At 53.1% G+C, this 20,830-nt stretch overlaps 7 protein-coding genes across 7 annotated transcripts; 3 read left to right on the forward strand and 4 right to left on the reverse strand.

Annotated features, from left to right (window-relative positions):
• Window positions 1-866: 866 nt before the first annotated feature.
• On the forward strand, window positions 867-3,460 carry BO72DRAFT_213865 (CCR4-Not complex 3'-5'-exoribonuclease subunit Ccr4). The gene is made up of 2 exons (XM_040939698.1): window positions 867-2,043; window positions 2,100-3,460. Exons 1-2 carry the CDS (start codon window positions 981-983, stop codon window positions 3,290-3,292), a joined length of 2,256 nt encoding a protein of 751 aa, XP_040798242.1. The 5' UTR covers window positions 867-980; the 3' UTR covers window positions 3,293-3,460.
• Window positions 3,461-4,333: 873 nt separating this feature from the next.
• On the reverse strand, window positions 4,334-6,083 carry BO72DRAFT_410834 (tRNA (adenine-N(1)-)-methyltransferase). Its single transcript, XM_040942449.1, has 4 exons — window positions 5,895-6,083; window positions 5,685-5,831; window positions 5,534-5,604; window positions 4,334-5,469 (listed from the first exon to the last, which is right to left on the reverse strand). Exons 1-4 carry the CDS (start codon window positions 6,040-6,042, stop codon window positions 4,339-4,341), a joined length of 1,497 nt encoding a protein of 498 aa, XP_040798243.1. The 5' UTR covers window positions 6,043-6,083; the 3' UTR covers window positions 4,334-4,338.
• A 907-nt stretch (window positions 6,084-6,990) lies between these two features.
• Window positions 6,991-10,990, forward strand: BO72DRAFT_479676 (uncharacterized protein). Its single transcript, XM_040947591.1, has 9 exons — window positions 6,991-7,121; window positions 7,176-7,306; window positions 7,364-7,377; window positions 7,446-7,522; window positions 7,586-7,888; window positions 7,951-8,099; window positions 8,152-8,264; window positions 8,945-10,323; window positions 10,380-10,990. The coding sequence occupies exons 2-9, from the start codon at window positions 7,219-7,221 to the stop codon at window positions 10,642-10,644; spliced, it is 2,388 nt and encodes a 795-aa protein (XP_040798244.1). The 5' UTR covers window positions 6,991-7,121; window positions 7,176-7,218; the 3' UTR covers window positions 10,645-10,990.
• BO72DRAFT_450950 (FAD-dependent oxidoreductase) lies at window positions 10,831-12,722 on the reverse strand. The gene is made up of 3 exons (XM_040945374.1): window positions 12,303-12,722; window positions 11,798-12,189; window positions 10,831-11,538 (listed from the first exon to the last, which is right to left on the reverse strand). Exons 1-3 carry the CDS (start codon window positions 12,597-12,599, stop codon window positions 10,998-11,000), a joined length of 1,230 nt encoding a protein of 409 aa, XP_040798245.1. The 5' UTR covers window positions 12,600-12,722; the 3' UTR covers window positions 10,831-10,997.
• Window positions 12,723-13,489: 767 nt separating this feature from the next.
• BO72DRAFT_213949 (uncharacterized protein) lies at window positions 13,490-15,200 on the forward strand. The gene is made up of 3 exons (XM_040939699.1): window positions 13,490-13,993; window positions 14,081-14,380; window positions 14,449-15,200. The coding sequence occupies exons 1-3, from the start codon at window positions 13,743-13,745 to the stop codon at window positions 14,819-14,821; spliced, it is 924 nt and encodes a 307-aa protein (XP_040798246.1). The 5' UTR covers window positions 13,490-13,742; the 3' UTR covers window positions 14,822-15,200.
• Window positions 15,201-15,527: 327 nt separating this feature from the next.
• BO72DRAFT_352967 (GATA transcription factor LreB) lies at window positions 15,528-16,968 on the reverse strand (the record flags this gene model as incomplete). The annotated part of the gene is made up of 4 exons (XM_040940705.1): window positions 15,528-15,562; window positions 15,693-16,083; window positions 16,198-16,445; window positions 16,626-16,968. Coding segments are annotated over 4 exons (1,017 nt in total), but the record flags the coding sequence as incomplete, so codon positions are not given.
• Window positions 16,969-19,565: 2,597 nt separating this feature from the next.
• BO72DRAFT_499339 (uncharacterized protein) lies at window positions 19,566-20,802 on the reverse strand (the record flags this gene model as incomplete). The annotated part of the gene is made up of 3 exons (XM_040948835.1): window positions 19,566-19,949; window positions 20,016-20,426; window positions 20,509-20,802. The coding sequence occupies 3 exons, from the start codon at window positions 20,800-20,802 to the stop codon at window positions 19,566-19,568; spliced, it is 1,089 nt and encodes a 362-aa protein (XP_040798248.1).
• Window positions 20,803-20,830: the final 28 nt, after the last annotated feature.

Below are 20,830 nucleotides of genomic sequence, written 5' to 3' on the forward strand. Positions count from 1 at the left end.
ATGCTAGTACTTGTAGATGACTATGTGACTAGGCCCTTGCCGTTGTCAATAGTAGCCCCTCCCTTCCCCGTAGATCCCTGGGCTCCCAGAGTGGTGAGTAATAGTTAAAAGCTACCTGAATATCGATTGGGGAGAGTGAATTGAGGCTACCTTGGGCTACCTTACTACAGTTCTTCAACCCTGGATTGCGGGAAACAAGGGATTTATTGTAGCAGAAAGAAACAGAAATGCAGAAGAGAGGATAAACTGAAGAGACGAAAGCCATAGGCGATCAATATTAATCAATCAATCAATCAATCAATCAATCAATCAATCAATCAATCAATCTAAGCATCAGCTGAAAAGGAAGGGTGGCCTTGGCTTTGCCATTGGCGGCGAACTGCGCCCGCTTGGATGTGACACCACGTGACCCCGACGACCTCCCGCCTTTCGAATGCAAACCAACTTCGGAGCCTCCCAAGGCGACTCCGACTCCCATCTATCTCTTCGAGTCGCTGGCGTCTCTGCTACATCATCGTTTCCTCGATTGCTCGCGCGCATTCCTCACTTTGATAGTTATACCGGCTGTCTGACAGCGCTGCTCAACTTCACATTCAGGATTCTGGCCAGTCAATCGTCTTCCGGTCCTCTGACTCGCTCGCTCCGACCATCCACCCGCCTGCCCACACCCCCTCCGTCGCTTGCACCTCCATCGCCCCTCCGTCCCCCCATCCGATCTATTGGCACTCGAGCTCAAGCTGCACCAGACCATTCAACAAGTGGTGAGAGTCGCTGCACTCGTGATCCCCTGCGTGTCTCCGAATTGGGGTGGTTCCGCCTAGGACCCCATGTTGAAGAGAAGGAGAGAACGTATCCAGTCCCCGAATCCTCCTCTCTCTCCTGCCACCGCCGTCACCTTCTCCAATCCGGCTCGTCCAGCCTCAATCTGCTCTAGAACCTTTCCCCAATCAGTCCACTCACGGTCTCGTCTGCCACGTTAAATGGCAGATGGTACCTACAGGTTCCAGCAGCCTGGGGCCGGGCAGTTCTTCTTCCAAACACAAGCGCAACAACACTCTCACCAACGTCACCTCGCACGGAACGGGACCAACTCCCCGACTGGAAGACTAAAATTTAGCCACGAGACCCCTTCACCCTCCCGCTCCCCTCCTCTCAGCCAAGCAGCGGCTCTCAATCCCTTCACGATGTACAGCCAAACCCACCAAGGGCAGCATGTCATGATAAATGGCGGCCAGACCCACCAACGCTTTGGCATGCAGATGCCTAAGTTCCAGTCGCAAAGCCATCATCCGCATCCTGCTCAGCAAACCCATCACCATGCCCACCATAACCAAGCTTCCCACAACATTAGCCACCAACACAACTTCTCCAGCGGGGCATTGGCTGCCGCTACTCCGCATTTCACTCCCGGTCCCCTCCAGAACGGGGCTCATGTCAATGTTGAGGAGGACCTCGATGACTCCATGAACGAACATTGGCAGCAACAGCTTCAACTAGCGGCGGAGTCGCGACAGGCCAATTCACCCCACTATTATGCTCGGACAGTTGCTCAGCAGACTAAAGGCATTCAGATCGCGCCCAGCCATCCCGAACCACAAGAGAACGGAGGTGAAGAGAGAAATGGCGTTGTCAAATCAAAAGCATCTTCGCGGCAAGGTTGGCATGCTCTCGATTTCGGCGGACAAGGCTTGCGGGCTTTGTCGTCGTCCCTCTTCAGTTACACCTTTCTCGAGAAATTGTATCTGAACCACAACAAGCTCAAAACTCTTCCTCCGGCCATTGGACAATTGCGGAAGTTGACTCACTTGGATCTTTCGAGCAACGACCTTACCGAGCTTCCCGAGGAGATTGGTATGCTCACAAGCTTGAAACAACTTCTGCTCTTTGACAACAATATTCGCACGCTACCTTACGAAATGGGTTATTTGTACAGGCTGGAGATGTTGGGTATAGAAGGAAACCCGCTGAACGACGTTTTGAAGTCTCAGATCATCAAGGAGGGCACGAGAGCTCTGATCAAGTATCTGAGGGAAGAAATGCCAGGTATGTATACGGCTCGGAGAATGTCCGCATCATCTAGTTGATAACTAACGTTTTAGCCATAGTTCAACTTTCACCACCTGATCGAGACTGGGTCATTCTGGACGAGACCGCGAATTCCCGCAACGCTCCCACCGAGAAGGTCACCGTTCTCTCTTACAACGCTCTGTGCGAATCGTCTGCCACTGCATCCCACTTCGGCTATACTCCTTCACGTGCGCTGTCATGGGAGTATAGACGAGAGCTTATCCTGAGCGAGTTGAGGTCCCACGATTCGGACATTGTCTGTCTTCAGGAAGTCGACCAGGGAAGCTACAATGGATTTTTCAGGGAGCAGCTGGCGTACAACAATTACAAGGGTGTTTATTGGCCTAGAGGACGCGCCATGGGTATGCAAGAGGAGGAAGCCAAGAATGTCGATGGTTGCGCTACCTTTTTCAAAGACAGCAAATTCATTCTCCTCGACAAGCAGTTGATCAACTTCGGTCAGACGGCCGTACGGAGACCCGACGCCAAGGGCCAAGACGACATCTATAATCGCCTTTGGCAGAAGGATCACATTGCTGTTGTCGTATTCCTGGAAAACCGGTTGACTGGCTCACGCTTCATCGTTGTCAATGCCCATCTCTACTGGGATCCCGCTTTCAAGGATGTCAAGTTGATTCAAACGGCCATCTTGATGGAAGAAATCACCAAGCTCTCCGACAAATATGCCAAGTGGCCTGCCTGCACCGAAAAGACGGCGTTCCGCTTTGCTGATGCAGGGGGCAATGAGACCGAAAACCCTCCGGAATGCGCGCCATCCATGGAGTATAGCAGCGGCGAGCAGATCCCGCTCTTCATGTGCGGAGACTTCAACTCTGCGCCTGGATCAGCGGCCTACAATCTGGTCGCCAATGGCCGGCTTACGGAGGCACATCCCGATCTGGAGAAGCGCCTTTACGGCAACCTCAGCCGGGTTGGTATGACGCATCCGTTCAAGCTGAAGTCTGCATACAATGCCATCGGCGAGCTCAGCTTCACAAACTACACGCCGGATTTCAAGGATATTCTGGACTACGTCTGGTTCTCATCGAATACACTTCATGTGTCGGCGTTACTTGGGGAGGTGGACAAGGACTATCTGCAGAAAGTGCCCGGATTCCCCAACTTTCATTTTCCAAGTGATCATATCGCATTATTTGCGGAGTTTACCATTAAAGGGAAAAAGGGCAAGATTGTGGAAGCGGACTTTGGACCGCAACGGAATTGAGGAAACGGAGCATGTTGAATCTTACGAGAACTGGTGTTTGTGTAGCCGGTTTATCTTGTTATCTCGGAATCTTTGGGGGCCTTTCGCGTGTCTGTGGTGTTCTTCAGTTGCTTCCTTGCTTGTGCTGCATTTTTCCACTCTTACCCTTCTTCTTCTTCTTCTTGTGAGTCTATTTCTTGTTTCTGCTGTCGCCCGGTGGGGGGACTTTTTCATGCAGCCGAACCTGCATCCCCGGATTTTCTTTGGAAAGTAGCTTTTTCCATGGCGCAGCAGCAGCTTTTCTTCTTTCTCAATCTTTTCGCTTCTCTCCGTTGGTATGTGTTAGGATTTGTCTTATGCTCTTCCATTTTTTTTTCTCCCTTAACGACGCTTCCTTCTGCTTCTTCTTCTTTCTCTCTCTCTCTCTCTCTCTCTCTGTGGCTTCCCACCGTCGGCTTCGTGATCTACTTGTAGATTGGATCCTGGTCCCGAATCTTACATCTCTCTTCGGGTTCTTTCCCCTTTGCCCTCTCTCTCAAACTCCACCTCCGTTTGAAACTCTTTTCATCCTTTTGCACTCAAGACAGGCGAATGGTGTCATGTTGCTGTTGCTGTTGCTGATGTTGTGTGTATGCATGGGTCGGCTGGTCGGTTGGGTTACATAGTCTTGAACCCTGATACGATTTACTCGTTCGTTGTGTTTTTTTTTCCCACCATTTGGAGATGCAGAAAGCAAGATTTGGTTCTTTTTATCCCCTTCTGAAGAGGTCTGATGGTGTGGTTGGTTGGCTGAGAGTGCTGCTCTTTTCCTCGTCACTTGTAGTTTTGCTGTTGCACTGTTAGAAGAATTTTGTAGTTCTGGTAATTCGTAAGACACTTGTCTAGGCAATGGGGTTTTGTATATGCTTTTGACTGGTGGGGTGGTCATAGTAACTGTAGGTGCCAGGGCCAATGATATGGTCCGAAATGGATAGGCAGTCACATCATGGCAATTTATTTCTAACTATTTTATAGACAAAGGGTATATTTCATTTGGGGGCGGCTATACATGGTGTGTGTCGCGTAGCCTAGGCGTCGGTACTGGTGGTCACCTTCTCCTTCACCTTCAAATCCTCAATCCTCCGCCAGATACCAATAAACCCACCTCCCACGATCCTGGTGCCAACCTTGGGTCGACAGACCAGCACCCGATCCGCACCCTCGTCCACCGAGCTGCCAGCCGAGGTCGAAGCCGCTGCCCCCTCCGCAACCTCCTCACCAACCGCACCCTCTTGCTCTGCCTCTACCCCCTCCTCCGGCACGGAGGAAGAAGCGCCGGCCCCGGCGTCCGAAAGCGTCTCCTTGGTTTTCCTCGTCGCATGCCGCACATCCCACAGCCGCCCGCTGCTGATCCCATTGCCCAGCTCCACCACCTTCTCCTGGATCAGCGGCAACCGCTCCCGGCGGATCAACTCCATACAGTCGCCAATCTGGGTGACGCTAGGCGTGAAGACCGCGAGCAAGCCGTCGCGTTTAAGAATCGAGGTGACGTGCGGGATGCGCAGGTGCGAGGAGGGCATGTCGAGGATCGCGTACGACAGGAACGGGTCCACTTCCACCTCCGGCTCTGAAGCTGTGGTTGTTGTTTGGTTATCGGCCTCGGCGGTCGAGGCGGAGGAACGGCTACGTTCCTGTTTCTGCGCCGCGACCCAGGTCTCGACGGGGCCGGAGTAGAAATCGACGTTGCCGGCGTAAATGCCGCGGCGGAAGCCCCGGACGAGGATTTCGGCGTGGCGGGCAGTTTTGTGGGTGATGTCGACGGTGTGGATGACGGCTTTGCGCTGAGAGCGCCAGTTGTCCCAGGTCGTTTGGGTGGCGAGAGTATCGGTGGGGTTTGCTTCTGAGGTGGTGGTAGTGGTGGTGACTGAGGCGGAAGTGGAGGAGGTGGCGGGTTCTGGGCTTGCTTCTGTTGTTGTTGAATCTGATGAAGGTGTTTTCGAGGAGGTGCGGGAGGGAACGAGGTCTTTGACTTGAGAGGTTGTTGGAAACGGAGGTGGAATGGAATTGGCGCCCTGGATGGCACGAGCGAGATGGAGGGTTAAGGACCCATGGCCGGTGCCGGATTCGAGGATTTCGAGAGGAGCTTGTTCGGGATCGGAGGAAGGCGCCACGTGGATGTCGAGGAGGGAGACGATTAGGTTGGCATCTGCGGAGTAAATCTAGATAGTTTGCGGATCTTCCGTTAGACGGGGGGGGCCAGCTTGTTGTGGTGGTTGTGCATACCGGTGTCACCAGGCGAGGCGTCAGTGCGACATATTCTTCAAGAGTGGGCAGATAGAGCCTGTATTCCGGACCTAGATAGATGTACGGGTCAGCGCTCTGCTTATTTATGTTCTCATCTTGGTGGTACAAGATTGCACAAAGGTAAACATACCCTTATGTGACGGGATCAGATCTCGCACTCTCCGGCCGATAATATCGTCGTGCTCCAACTTCCCCCGACGGACATCTGTCCGGCCACCCTTGCGCAGTGGTTTGGTTAACAGAGGCGTTTTCCCATCGACGACGGCTCTATCTCCCTCTAGTGAATGTTAGATATCAGTACACACAAAGCAGCAATCGCACGCGGGTGTGATCCCCTTACCCCGGAGATAGGTAAAATTGGTATCAATGGATGGGAAACGACGGGCGATGGATTGCGATGGCAATGAAGGACTCGGGCTTGCGGTCTTGGGCGCAGCTGAAGGCGTCGGTCCCAAGATCCGACGTAGTGCTTGCAGCAGACGCGCCATTGAGGGCAATTGATCCCAGGGGAATGGCAAGAAGGTTGTTTAACTTCTAATGCACCATAACGAAACTTTTCCGATTGAAAGGGACCGACTACGCTTTCCTTATCCGGCGCCGGCCCGGCCGGCGGAGAAAGGACGTGGAGATTCCTCGAGAGTGCGTGTGCTGAGCAGGATTTCTACTGTTCCATCTTATCTTTCCTTGATCTGGTCAACAATGGTTACTCAAGCACCTGAGACAACTGCTGATATAAAACCTCAAGAGAGTGCTTTATTTGGGATACAGACGATATCTTGACTCAAGAGTCTGCAGTCCTGCAGTCCTGCAGTCTTGAGTTCGCTCAAGATCCATCGAGCGCAACGTCCGTGACAAAGCATTTGACCTAGAAAACCTTCGATCTTCCAATGAGTGGACCCGGTCAAGTCACAGCCCGTGGTGGTCTATCTAATATATCAACCAACTTCTGTGATCGATGCAGTGAAGATGGCTGCCAGTCAAGTGATGGGGACCGAATCCCGAAGAGACGGTCCGCTCCCGTTGTTATCTCCGCCCCCCAGCATGACTGGGTCGGTGCGTCTTCATTGGAAGACTGAAGTGAGTGGCCGGAAGAGCTCCGAGATGCCTTCCGTCTTGTTCCATCGAGCCCCAGGAACCATTTCCATTGCGGAAAAAAGAATACAATTCACTGATGAACTAGTCTCGAAGTGGCACAGTATCTGGGGAAACTCCGCCGATCTAACGACTGACTCAAGAGTCAAGCGTGGCCCAATTGATCTTTGCTCTACGGTGGGTTTCGTGACTATCCACTCTTTCACTGATCGAGTCTAGCTGCTGGACTGCTGACTCTCTTCCTTTCTCTTCCCCCCTCTCCAACGCGGGGCTCTCTCTCTCTCTCTCTCTCCCAACTTTCCTCAGCACTGTGAGCATCATTCACTTGACCATTCTCTTGAACCATTTCGTGCCCAGTTGTCCGCTCACCCGCCGCGGCCTTCCCCTGCCCCTCAATCAGTTTTGTCGGCCCCGCTCCCCAGCGCCAGTTGTCCGCATCCCGTCCTTGTTCGCCCCTCTGGATTAAGCCTGTTCGGTGATTTCGCTGGATCAATATTGCATATAGTTGTGTCTGACATTGCAGAACTAGAGAAAAAAGCCAAAAAAAAACCACCCTTTGACAAGTACCGACCATGGCCGCCTCCAATCTTCCATACATGAAGACCAACCCCAAAATCATCTTTTTTACGGACTTCGATGGCACAATCACTCTTGAAGACAGTAAGCTTGCTCTGACCGTGACGTCAGTCCATTAAACCTGCTAATGAACTTGAACAGGCAACGATGCTATGGTAAACTCCCAATCCCAGTCGATTCAATGTTTCGCTGTCTTTGACTGACTCGCTACTTCGCTCGCAAGATCGATAACCTGGGTTATGGCCGCGACAAGCGCCGCGAAGGGAACCTGGCGGTCCTTGAAGGCACAATGAGCTTCCGGTACGTGCGTCAAAATAGGGTCGGCTTCTTGACGGCCGGCTAATCTCCAACACCAAAACCTAGTGACTCCTTCCGCGACATGTTAGACAGTATCAAGACCCCCTATAATGAGTGTATCGAGTACCTCAAGAAAAACATGAAGCTAGACCCCTATTTCGTCGAGTTCTACCACTGGTCGCGGGAGAACAATGTGCCGATCGTTGTTTTGTCTTCCGGCATGATCCCCGTTATCAGTGCCCTGTTCGAGGCGTTGCTGGGCGGCAAGCCAGACGACCATCTCTACATCGTTGCAAATGAAGTTGAGAGCCGCGATGGTAAGGACATAAACAGCGAGGGTGGTTGGAAAATCAAGTACCACGATGATAGGTAAGAAGCCTCGCACTTGGACCTCGTGACCAGTCCAAACACAGCTGACGTCATATCCCTAGCCATTTCGGCCACGACAAATCCTTGGAAATCAAGCCTTACGCCGCGCTACCAGACAACGTGCGCCCGACCTTGCTGTACGCGGGCGATGGGGTCTCTGATCTGTCTGCTGCGGCAGAGACGGATCTGCTGTTCGCTAAGCAGGGCAAAGGTAGGCTTCTGATAGGATCGTTTGATTGAAATGACTTGACTAACACTTCCAGACCTCGTAACTTTCTGCGAGCGTCAAGGTGTCCCCTTCACTCTCTTCGAAAGCTGGGAGTCGATTCTTGCGACGACTAAGGACATCCTGGCGGGCAAGGTCTCTGTCAAGAAAGTGGCTCAAGAAGGATTGGACAAGGCCCATGAGGAAGCCAAGAAGGCCTGAACAAGGGGCAGTTTTTGCAGCAATAGATATAGACTACAAGGCCATAGACATATAGCCAGGCCAAGTACTAGACTCTACAATGATAGATAGACATGACATTCAATTTTGATCAGCTGGTATCAAGTGGCAGCTCAGTATTAATGGGGATGAACCAAATATCCCAAACGAGGCTAGTGCAGGGTTCCCCCTCGGCTAACCTGCAAGGGGCTAGCTCCCGTCCGGCTTCCGATTTGACGGGCCAGAACCATGTGACCATTCCGCCACCGCCTTCCCGACCTGGTAGGGACTGGGGGCGGACTCCGCTTGGGGCAGGCCAGACAACGGATCGCCTTCTTTCCCCTCCTGAATTCAAAAGAAAATCATCAAGGGCCCCTTGTGAGATGACCGGTGATCAGGTCCTTCTCTTTGGCAAGCCCCTGAATTTTCTGTGCAGTGCTTGTGTGTTTCAACATGCTCCTGTGCTCGTGGCCGCTTCACACATCTGTTTAGCACTGGCCAGAGGTACCCCCAATTAACACTACCACTTTTAGCATGACACGCCGACTTGTATGTTTGGAACATCTGTGCATCCCTGAGATTGATGCTCGCTCGCGACGAGATTCCTTGCTAAATTTGCTGTTTCTTTTCAGGTTCGAGCGGGCGTGCAGCTCGCAATCTTCGCGTCCTTTGTCACTCTCCTCGTCGTGGTTTTGGACAACCGATTCCGCGTTCTCCCTGCCTCCATCCATGGCCACCTTCCGTCCCATTACAACGGTTTCGTCGTCACCGATGTGACAGTTGTCACCTGTTCGTCCGTGAATGTCTTTTCCAGCTGCAAACCCAACCCACAGACGGCATGGTCGCAGGTGGAGAAGGATCTTTACCTCCGCACCGGCTGGACCTCGAGCGCTTTCGTCCGCTTCGAGCGCAAGAAAGAGGAGGAGCTCCTCGCCAGCGACCAAGTGGTCATCGACCTCAAGATCAGCCGACTCGTCCCAGAGTACTCAGATAAGCCCGAGGACGAAAAGGAGACGTGGGAACAAAGACCCGGAGGCATCTGGCTGAAGCGGACCGCCAAGCGGCATGCGAGTGACTCGCAGAAGGCGATCACGGCCGTCGATGTTCTGTTCGGCGCGGATGCCGTGGACCCTCGTATTGGCTGGGAAGTGAAGGATACCCCGCTGCTACTGGATAGCCGGACGGAGGCCCTGGAGGCCCGGATTAGCGTTCGGAGGGGCGATCCCGCCAAGACGAAGAAGCCAGTGCCTCGCATCAATGAGAACGGGCGGTTCAAGATCATGCAGCTCGCAGATTTGCATCTGAGTACGGGCCTCGGAGCGTGCCGAGACCCCGTGCCGGCGGAGTCGATTCCGGGCCAGAAGTGCGAAGCTGATCCCCGGACACTGGAGTTTGTGGAGCGGCTCCTGGACGAAGAGCAGCCGGACATGGTTGTCTTGAGCGGAGATCAGGTCAATGGCGAGACAGCCAAGGATGCGCAGAGCGCACTCTTCAAGTCTGTGAAGTTGCTGGTCGATCGCAAGATACCCTACGCGGCTATTTTCGGCAACCATGACGATGAGGGGGACCTTTCCCGACTGGAATTAATGACGATACTGGAGGACCTGCCATACTCACTCTCGAGGGCAGGGCCGGAGGAAGTGGACGGCGTTGGAAATTATTATGTGGAGGTCTTGGGCCGTGGAAGCACTCAGCACTCGGCTCTGACTCTGTACTTGCTGGATAGCCACTCCTACTCCCCTGATGAGCGTCAATTCCGCGGCTACGATTGGATCAAACCCACCCAAATCCACTGGTTTAAGAACACTGCTCATAGCTTGCGGAACAAGCACCACGAATACACTCACATGCACATGAATATGGCTTTCATCCACATTCCTGTGCCTGAGTACCGCGACTCTCGCAACTACTACCGTGGAAACTGGTCCGAGGCTCCAACAGCTCCGGGCTTCAATTCGGGCTTCAAGGACGCTATGGAAGAAGAGGGCATTCTATTTGTGAGCTGTGGACAGTAAGTGTCTCTCCCATATTGAATCTGCAGATACAGTCGCGCTAACAAATCCCCAGTGACCACGTCAACGACTACTGCATGCTGAACCGTGATCACGAAGAGAAGCCATCCCTTTGGATGTGCTATGGAGGTGGAGTCGGGTTTGGCGGTTACGGAGGCTATGGGGGCTACGTGCGACGGGTGCGGTTCTATGACTTCGACATGAACCCCGGTCGCGTTATGACCTACAAGCGGCTTGAGCATGGCGAGACCGAAGGCCGCATCGACGAGATGATGATCATTGATGGAGGTACGGTCAAGGGACCGGATCCAGAACTTTAAATCCATTAAGAGGCTTCTTTTCTCTTCTTCTTTCATTTCCCTTTTCATTGACACAGGGCTCCATTTAGCTCCACGGCTCGGCTTTTATCTTCGATCGCAAACCGGAGTAAACTTTGACTTGTTTCTTTGTACTATACCTATACCTCTGTGTGAGCTCGGAACCGGCAGTTGCAGGCATTGGCAAAAAGGAAGGGGGGTGTTGTTTTGCAGGGTTACCCTCCCAAAAGATTGATTTGCTATTTTGAATGCACTATCGTTGTTATCGATTTTTTTTCTTTACTGAACTACAGCAGTTTTTTTTCTTTACTTTCTCGCATACCAATTTTACACTATGGCTCCCTTTTCTTTTGGTCTTACCACCATTTTTCATAGAATACCCTTTCTCGACCACCAAGTAACCCCTCCAGTCTCCCAACGATATCGTCCGTCATGCCCGGCGGTCCGCACACGTAGGCTACCGTCTTCCCTGGCTCGATCGTCCCATCGTCCCCGCTTGCCGCGGCGGCCCGCAGATCCTCGGCGTTGATCCGGCGACCATATATCCGCAGGTCATTATCATCGTCGAATGAGTGTCCGAAGAGCGGAGAGGACTCTTTCCTCTTCTCTTCGTCTAGGTTCGTGATGAACAGGTGCAGCGTGATCCGGAGACGACGGAGTTGCGACTGGATGTTTACGATATGTCGTAGGCGAGAGAGAAAGAGGATCTGGTCCAGTAGGCTCTTGGGGGATTGGGTGGTGGTTGCTGTTACTGTTGCTGTTGCTGTTGTTTTTGTCGTCGTCTCTGGTTGGGGGAGTTTGGTGGAATATAGGAAGTGGATGTTGAAGGATGGATGGAGGAGGGTGGTGGTTGCCTCGTCATCGTTGTTTAGGTGGGAGAGCATGGAGATGAGGGGACTTAGAGGCTGTTAGCTGAACTCTTCTGTCGCCATTCGATCATGAGGAGGAGAGGAGTATTGAGGGTTGATGGTCAAGGGGAGCGAAGATGTTGAAAGCCGAAGGGAGACTACATCTCGGACTGCCCGCAGCCCCAAACCACCCCTGTCCACTTCGTAACAACAGAAGGATAGGAAAGGCCAGTCCAGAGATTCGGACTGGCCCAGGGTAATCAAGGCTATATAGATCGCAACGAAGAGAGGAAGCGGGGCAAGCTCACTTAATTCCCACTCCGCCCGCAATGAAAACCACATTCCGGATTTCAGTCAACCGCACCCCGGACGGCGGCCAAACAAAGCTCCCTCCCACACGGATGCTGAGCTCGGAACCCAGAATCTCCTCCGTGGGCTTCCAGAGCCACGCGCTGGCCGGGTTCGAGGGCGCGTGGCGCACGGCGAGCTCTACGTACGGCGATCGACCCTCGGGGTTGAGCGGGGGCAGTCCCGCTTCATCGTTGGCGATGGCTTCCACGGAGGCTGCTTCGGCTAGCGAGGGAAGGACTTGTGCGTCCGCGGGGGTGGAGGTGATACTGAAGCCTCCTGCGTTGGAGATGGAGGGGATGTGAACGTCGAGCCATTGGCCTGGGAGGAAGGTCAATGGTTGGGGGTGCGACTGTGTGGGGGGAGGGGACGTGGTTAGTATGATGAGTGGTTGAAGGGGTGAAGCAATTGTTTTGATAGAGTGCGGGAGAGAGAAGGTCGTGCGGGATCGAAGCTAGCTCTTACTTCTTGATCACTTTCCTGGGTGTTCTCCTCCGGACTCTGTACCTCTCGAGGAATGGTTAGTTGCAGCAGTCGCACACATGGGTTGACCTGCTCGATATGCGACAGGCGGACGTTGTATAGTCGGTTCTGGCGGGGCTCGGCGGCAGTGCGCATCTGATGGGGCAATGTGCCCTTCCCACTCGTTGCTGCGCTCATCTGGTAACGCTGTAGCGTGGTAGCCGATTGTGGGCGCTTAAAGAGACCCCGGGATTGTTGGAGATGGCGTGACAGGCCGCGTAGCACGGTGTGACGGCGCATCCAGAGGCGCCAATCTTGGTGATGCGTACTCCGTATATTTGCGCGGTTTGATAATACCTTACCCGAGCGCTTATATCGAGGTTCTGGATTTATAATCGACTATTGGCTTCGCAGTAATTCGTTTCAAGGTTGGATTGTGCAAGAGACAATATGGTTGTAAAGTGAGCTGTGATTCGAGAAGGTGGTGACGTCCATGTCATGTGCTCGGCCGCTCGCATTTCCTCTTTCCATTCTCCAACCATCTCCAACTACTACTACCATCATGGAGATTCGGCTTCAGTCTTTGACTTCTACGATTATCTAGAAGCGTACATTTGAGAGCACAGTTGATGACACATGACACGGTTATGCCTTTCGTATGAGGGCAATACTCAACCTCAAATCATGCATGAGCCGTCACAGCAGCAGCACCAGTCATGGCTGGATACTCCACCCGAGCGCTTCGATCTCAAGTGAGCACGGCCGTTCAACGACTACCTGTGAGTCGTTAGTCTCTGCCAGGCTTACTCCCCCTCATTGCAGAAGCAAGCCTCTCGGGGCGTGCATGCAGATCTTTCTTCACCATCACACGGCTCTAGTGTGTGACGGCCGGCAGCCAAACCGCCCACTCTGGCGCCTCATTGGCGACAAGCCCTAGGTGCGGGCGCTTCCTGGCCGACACGCATTGGTTAGATGCACCTGTAAGAAACATGCAACCAGTGCACTCTCCGCCATACTTTGTGATCGTTTGCCCCTCTCCGCATCGTGCTCATGGAATCCGGACCATTCGACCTGGGGGTCCTTCCCTACGGGGAGGCGCCGGTACTTCATATCTATGCGCCCTCCCTTTCCCAACAGACGCCCTCTCTGATTCCTTCCCTCCTGCTTGCAAAGGGACATATCCTCTCTGCCTATAATTTCGCGTTTCAGCTTGTCCGGCTTTGTCTTTGATGTCCCTGCACTGAAAACGCCCAGCCAGCCGGCTCTGGCCCATTCCAACGCATCTCGGTGAGAATACGAGCCCGAAGCGCCAGACAACGCAGGATTCTGGGTTTCAGAGGGACGGTTTCTTTCACAGTCCCCCGTCTGCCAGATCTGAAGAAAGATCTTGGCATTGAATAGAGAAACAGTACTATTTACACCCAGTGCTCTCCCTCTCTCACCATGTTCGGTTCCAAGAAGTTCTACTTCCCGACACGATGGCGGAATCACAACCTCCTGTATATACTTATGGGCGTTGAGTTGCCGCTGGTGGTCATCATTTTAACATTGACGGGTATCGCGAATCATGATCTTTACCGCACGAAGCTCTGGCAGGATGGCGCCGACAATGGCTTCAACAGTGCCCCCAATGAGGCCCTCTACGCTGCGGCTAATCACCGCCCGTTCACGACCCCGATGGTTTGGAGCTCACTGTATGTTTTTTAAACTCCTACAGCTACCAACGCTCAAATTCCGCAGAGAGGGCAAATCTTCAAACTAACCCGATTCTCTTCTAAAAGTATCACCCGGTACAACCTCGTCCTCGGTATCTTGGCTGTCTTCATGTGGATCACCAAGATTCCACTTCACATCCTTCATATGCTCTACCCGCCTGTGTGCGCCTTTGTTCACGCTGGCCTGGTCGCTGTTTGGATTTACTCTGTACGGTATCAAGCCGGCCCCGACATGTCGGATCCAGACCATCCTCAACCTGGCGCACCGTGGTATATCACCAAGAAATGCTCCGTGGCCTACGTGAAGTCAAATGTGCATTACTGCCAGCAAGCGAAAGCACTATTCGCATTTTCCATCATCATCATGTATGTTGACCTCTTTCTTGCTCTGAAACTGGTTCAAAGGCCTCCCCAAGCTAACAAACGCACTATAGTCTCTTCTACTTCGGCATCACCTGCCTCAGCCTACGCAACTGCATCATCACCGAGGAAGAGCGCCTGGAAATCGAGGAGCGCCAGGAAGACGAGCGGGCCATGAAGGAGTTCGAGGACTTCGTGCTCAAGTCGCCGGGCATCCCCATGACCACGATGCAGCCCCTAGGCATGCCTCCCAAGTCCCCGATGCACCACGTCACCACAGCGCCGAGCGACGGCGGTTCGAGTTCGGACCTACCCCTGCGTCAACATTTCAGCACCCCGAACCCACGGCGCTCGATGCAACAAGACTCGACGGAGACGCTGTCGGACCATCAGCCCCAGCCGCAACCCTACTTCCCACCGCCACCGAAGAAAGCCGCCAAGAATTGAGTCCGGTGGGGTCGTCGATGATGAAATTGTCTTTGAGAGAACGAGATCGTTCATGAAGGCGTTGACTTTGTCTTGCCGTGTGCATATTCCCCCTACAACGTTCCAAACACATGTCTTCTTTTCTCTGTTGCCACGATTATCAATTGTGATGTCTTATGCATTGTTCATACCCCCATTTCCCCTTCCGGAAGTTTACCGGTTAAGAGTCAATAGTTTAATCTCGTCGTCCCATGCACACCCTGAACATAGCTCACTTCCCACCAACCCAAAATGAAGATCATGCGCTGGTCATAATTGCAACCGGAGGAGACACCAAGTCCATTCGATTTTAGTCCGAATATACATATCCCGTATAGTAGTCATGCCATCATAGATAGACACCAAGTCATAATTAAAAGCATTGAAAGTAAGTTTCACATGCTCTGCTGCAGTAGCACGCACGACCAAACCAGTACATGAACCAGCCCGTAAAGAAGAAAAGAAGAAATATCCCAAGAAAAGAAACGAGAAGTGAAAGGAGCAGGGGGTATCCTCGCAAGGGGAGTCTCAATGTCCAACCCTAAGTGGCAATTAATGCAGGTAGTACAGTAACAATCATGACAAACGTCGCGTCAATGGCCTTGGAAAATTTCCCCATTACACCCACCTTGCAAAGACGAGACCGGGGAGAGTACGGAGTACGAAGTAGAGGTTTTACTGATCAGGGATCTTGGCGTTTCTTCTCCTTTTTAGCCCAGCGTACTGTATAATCTAGTTAGTCATGGTCCTCGACCGGAAAAGAAAACAAAGAGGAGGGAGGGGGAAAAGCCAAGTGTGAAGCAATGAGTGGAAAACGGGGGGGGAGGGAGGACGGGCAGGAGCATCAACTCACATCCACAAGCATTACACAACGTCTTCGGACCCTCGGGCCCCTTCCGCCACTCCGGCGAATCACTCGTCCCGCAGTCCGTACACATATACTCGCCCTTGAGTCGTTTCCTCCGATCCCCATCCCCGACTCCTCGACTTGCCTGGGGATCGTTGCCAGACGACTCGCCATCAATGTCCGAGTAGTGGACCAAGCGACCATGCTTTTGGCCGGTACTCAGACCCTGGGACCGCTCGCCCTCTCCATAGTACAGACCGGTCATGACTTCAATGCCCTCGATATGCGACATGTCGTCGACCGCAGGTAGGCGGTCTATGACGCCCTCCATGCCGGGAAACGAGCGCGAATCCGCATCGTCGGCGTTACTCGTGACCGTATCGGAGGATTCGTTGTCCTCGCCGGAAGTGGAGGGAGTGTCGCGGGCGGGTGCCCGGTTGGTGGTGGATTGGGTGACCGTCTGCGTGGTCGTGATGTATGTTTGACGGGTAGTGGTGGTCGAGGTGTGGACAAAATGGCCATCTCTGTTGTTGTTGTTGTTGTTGTTGTTGTTGTTGTGGTGGTGGTGGTAATTGTTGTTGCCGGCGCCGCTATTACTGTTATTGAAAGATTGCTGCGTCGCGTTGAGCTCTTCCTCTTCCTCTTCCTTGAGTTGCGCGATGCGCTGATTGAGGCGGATGTTCTCGATCTTATGTTCGAGAAATGAGTTGAGGAGCTGGGCTCCCCTAGTCGGATAAGGGCGACAGACGAGGAAAATCCCTCGACACTCGGATTGTTTCTGCTGCTGCAGCTGTTGCGGTGGCGATGGGGATAGCGGTCGTGGAAGTCTTCGGTGACCATTTGAGCCAGCTCCACTGCTGATACCATTACTGCTACTGTCACTACTGCCGTTGTTGCCGTTGCTGCTTGCACTGATGCTGCTGGCGCTGGTGCTGCGACCCCCATTACCACCACCCGGACCACTGGGCATCGACGAGGGATCCGAGGGAGCGATATGTGGATGTCCGTGTGCTTCGAGCAGACAGAAGCTGCTATCTGGCTTACAGAAGCGGAAATGGCAGCGCAACAGCCGGCCAGTCTCAATACATTCTTTCAATTCTTGAGTGAGAACGGACTTGTCGTCCTCGTGAACATAGCGGAACAGGTCGCTCTTTTCGAGCGACTGGGCTTCGAAGCCAGTGATCTCGACGCACGAGGGTGACGCATACAGAACTCGACCTTCGCGATTGAGCAGAAGCATCAAGTCCTTCATCTCCTGCAGGACCCGCGAGGCCCAGTTCTCGCCGTTGCCGTTGCCGTTGCCGTTGCCATGCGCAAGGGAGTCGGCAGACTGCTGGCCAACTTCGGCGCTGCCGGCCGCGGCTGCGGCCGCGGCGGCGGAGTGAATCGCTGCTGTGCCGGTGGCAGCCACGGGAGGCGATGTAGGACGACCGGTGGGAGGTATAGATGAGGGTGTGGTTGACGATGAGGTTGAGGATGAATGTTGCTGGTGCTGTTGTTCGAGTATACTGGGGCCGGGGGTGGAGGCGGCTGGGCCGAGGGTGCGTGGGATGCTCCGCGCATCCATGACGCTATACGGGAAGTTTGGCAGCTGACCTTCGGATGGTTTTGAGTTTTGCTGGACTGGCGGGTGACGGTGTCCGTACGCCTGATTCTGATTCTGCCCGAGCCCTCGTGGAAAACCAAGTTCCATGTTTAAGAGGTTCGGGGGAACAGATGAGAAGGGATGGGGGTAAAAGGCGGAGATATGGAGCGATGGAAGGTGATCTTGGTGGGGGACAGAGAGAGCAATTGAAGACTGGCCTCCAGTCTGATCCGTGAGAATGGCAATGTCGGAGGAAAGAGGGAGAAGAAATAGAGAGCGCGTTCCAGACACGCTCTCTTCTTGTTTCTTGGATTTTGGAGTTACTGGTGTTCTGTGTCTTTTGAGGAAGATGAATTGAAAGCCTGAAGAAGAGTTCAATCCCAGATCAACCTCGCCTCGCCTTCCTCCGAGGGCGAGACTCGACCTCGGATCATCATGTTTGGAGTGTTTGAATGCGAGCTGTCAATTCCCGCCCGAGCGACGATGATTGGATCGAGGCTCCACTGAGAGTGGGTCAGGTGACATCGATCATGGATGCAGTGGGCATTTCTTTCATCATTATGGGAATTGGATTCATCATCAACATACTTGAGTACTAAATCATACTCACTGCATAACAGTCTACTTGGTGCAATCACAATCTGACTGACTATCTACACTCATAGTGACTCTTTACAGCTAGATACAGACCAAAGGTCGACTATATCAAACCCGGCTGAATCCTCAAAGTCGAGGTTATTGAGCACGGCACTCCGTACTGTCTTCGATCCTTCGTCCGCTGTGATAGGGGACGTGCATTTTCTAAGAATATCCTCTCCCGCGGGGCAGTACCAGAAAAGACACGGCGACCCGGAGCTTGATAACAAATCCTCCAGACCTATAGAAGTCCTACGCCTTTATTATCCGGCTGCAACCCCCTTTACCCCCTGCTAGTACTAGCAACAACTAGCAACAACTAGCCGGGTTTGGCGGACGTGATGCATAATCTCTCTACCCCTCTCAAAACCACAAAAAGACTTCTGTGGCAATCGCTACCGTATACTCATATGTACAGTTCTATATACACACTTACTCTAGGAAGTAACTATGGCCAATACAACCGTGTTCCGTCGTCTTCTTCGCCTTCTGAAAGCTCTCTACCCCGACGCAATACGGAGAAGGCATACAGTCATTTCCAGATGACAGCATAACGTCGTCGTACCCATCCTGTCAAAGTGCCGCACACGGATTCAACAAAGTGACCTATCGAGTATCTCTCGTCCTCTTGCGCGACTTCAACAGCTGGAGTCTGAGTCGGGGTCTCTCTTGTGGAGGAGTGGCGTCTTCAGCGGACCACCACGTCGACAGATAGTTGCATTGTCGTGCACGACAGCCGCAGCTGTCGTCTGCAAAATGAAGCAAGCACAATGTGACGGGTCGAGACAGGAAATCTGATGGCTCCGATCAACCGCGACCGGTGATCCTATGGCGTCACTGGCCCTTTGAGCGTGATCCACTTTCGAGGTCATCCGAGATCGTCGATCTCAGGGTAGCTGTGCGATTTGCATCCAAGTCTCCTACTTTGATTCATGGTAAAGGCTGGTATTCGAGGTACCTACAGTACCTAGGCTCCCGTGCTAAGAAGAGGGAGGTGGTGTGTAAATTGCATTGTGCGCATCCTTGGCTCGAGGTGGCATCTTGGCAGATAGACAGACAGGAAGTTCTACAAGCATTTGAGTATGTGTAGGTGTGGATTGGGTCCGTGAGATCGATTGTTGGTATCTTTCGGCTTCGGACAGAATCGAGGGAACGGGTGGCCAAGTAGTTCGCACCAGGCAAGAGCGGCGCGTCGACGCGATATATCATATCACAAGTCGGAGGGAGTTGCTACTGCTTTTGCAGGTACACTGTTGAAGGAATACTCAAAGTCAATGAAGGTTTTTCTCATTGTTCAAGTGGCAGTGCCACAAAGGTTAACATGATAGATACATCATCCGATCGCAACGCCCAACAACAACGGCTTTTGCCAGAGGAAACAGCACAGCACAGTTCCAAGGCTCCAACAACAACAAGAACAACAACAAAGCTCCAAAGCAAGTGTAATCACTCTAAGCATCCCCCAAACATGCCAACAAGCGATTCCAAAGACAGCTTTTCAGTTGACGCACGAGCAGGTCTTGCCAGCGTGGCGACAAGTACATTTGGTCAACCCTCCACACATACACTTCCCATGAATAGTGCAGCGACCCTTGCAAGGCCCGGCAGGCTTGTGTGAGAAACGTCAGCAGGGGTCCGAAAGAACATCGGGAGAAGTGTCAGGGGCTTACCGCTTGAGCGAGATGTGACACCGGGGTGCTCTCCACTTCCTCGTTGGTATCCAACTGCTCGTTGGTGTCCGAACCCTCGTTGGTGTCCGACCCTTCTTCATCAGTCTCCGAGGCCGCGCGAATGGTCAGAGTCGGGGTGGTGTTCAGGGTCGAGGTGGTGTTCGAGGTCGAGGTGGTGTTCGAGGTCGAGGTGGTGTTCGAGGTCGAGGTGGTGTTCGAGTCCGCGCTTTCCAGTCGGGCAGCTGGACTATCGAGGTAGCGTGTGCACGAGCATGGGAAGCCAATCCTTGGGCAACGGCAGTGGGTCAAAGCAGTATTGGAGCAGTAGCACTTGTGCTTCAGGTTGCAGATTCCCTTGCACTGCACGGGAGGCTAAAGAGGATGATAGTCAGCGAGGGCAAGTGACACGGTATCAGAGGCACCCGATCAATGACTTACAAAGGGAGGTATGATGATCAGGGTCTGGTTGTTTGGACCTTCGGTGAGGTTCAGACCGGAAGTGGTGATCGAATCATCAGTGGCGTTCAGATCAACAGGGGTTTCCAGGTCATCGGTGGTGTTCAGATCATCAGTGGGATCCAGATCACCAATGGAACCCGAATCATCAGTGGTGTTCAGATCAACCGGGGTATCCAAACCATCAGTGGGATCCGAATCATCAGCAGTGTTCAAACCGTCAACAGCATCAAGACCGGCAACGTCGCTCTGACCATCATCTTCCGCGGACTCATCGCGAGATTTGAAGTGGTTGATGCATTTGCATGGGGCATGACGATGCCAGCAACGGCAACGAGTCTTTGCGCAGTGGCACCAGTGGTTCCAGTCACAAACGCCCAGACAAGTTCTCCACTAGAACAGCACGAACGAAAGTCAGCAACGCTTAAGGACAATCGATCAAGCCAACCTATTCGCAACCACCCTCTCCACTTACAGTGTCAGGACGTGAGACTGGAAAGAGCCCTCCGCCCAGGCCTAGGACTCCGCTCTGGTCGTTGCCCTCAGGGACGTCGTCACCGGGGACAGCTCCATCGGGCACAGAGGGGACATCGTGCTCGGCAGTAGGCTGGGCGTGGGTTCCTTCAACACGGCTATCCTTGAGCGAGTTCAAGTTGTCATCGATGTTCGCAACATCAGTGGAAGTGGGACCCTGGGGCTTTGTCAGGGCAGTCTGCATGAACAACCACAACACCAGGAGGAAAACAAGGAGATTTTTGAGACGGAACATCGTTAACGATGTGATGAGTGGATGTTGA

This window comes from Aspergillus fijiensis, assembly GCF_003184825.1.
Source record: "Aspergillus fijiensis CBS 313.89 unplaced genomic scaffold BO72scaffold_51, whole genome shotgun sequence".
In the NCBI taxonomy this organism is placed as follows: domain Eukaryota; kingdom Fungi; phylum Ascomycota; class Eurotiomycetes; order Eurotiales; family Aspergillaceae; genus Aspergillus; species Aspergillus fijiensis.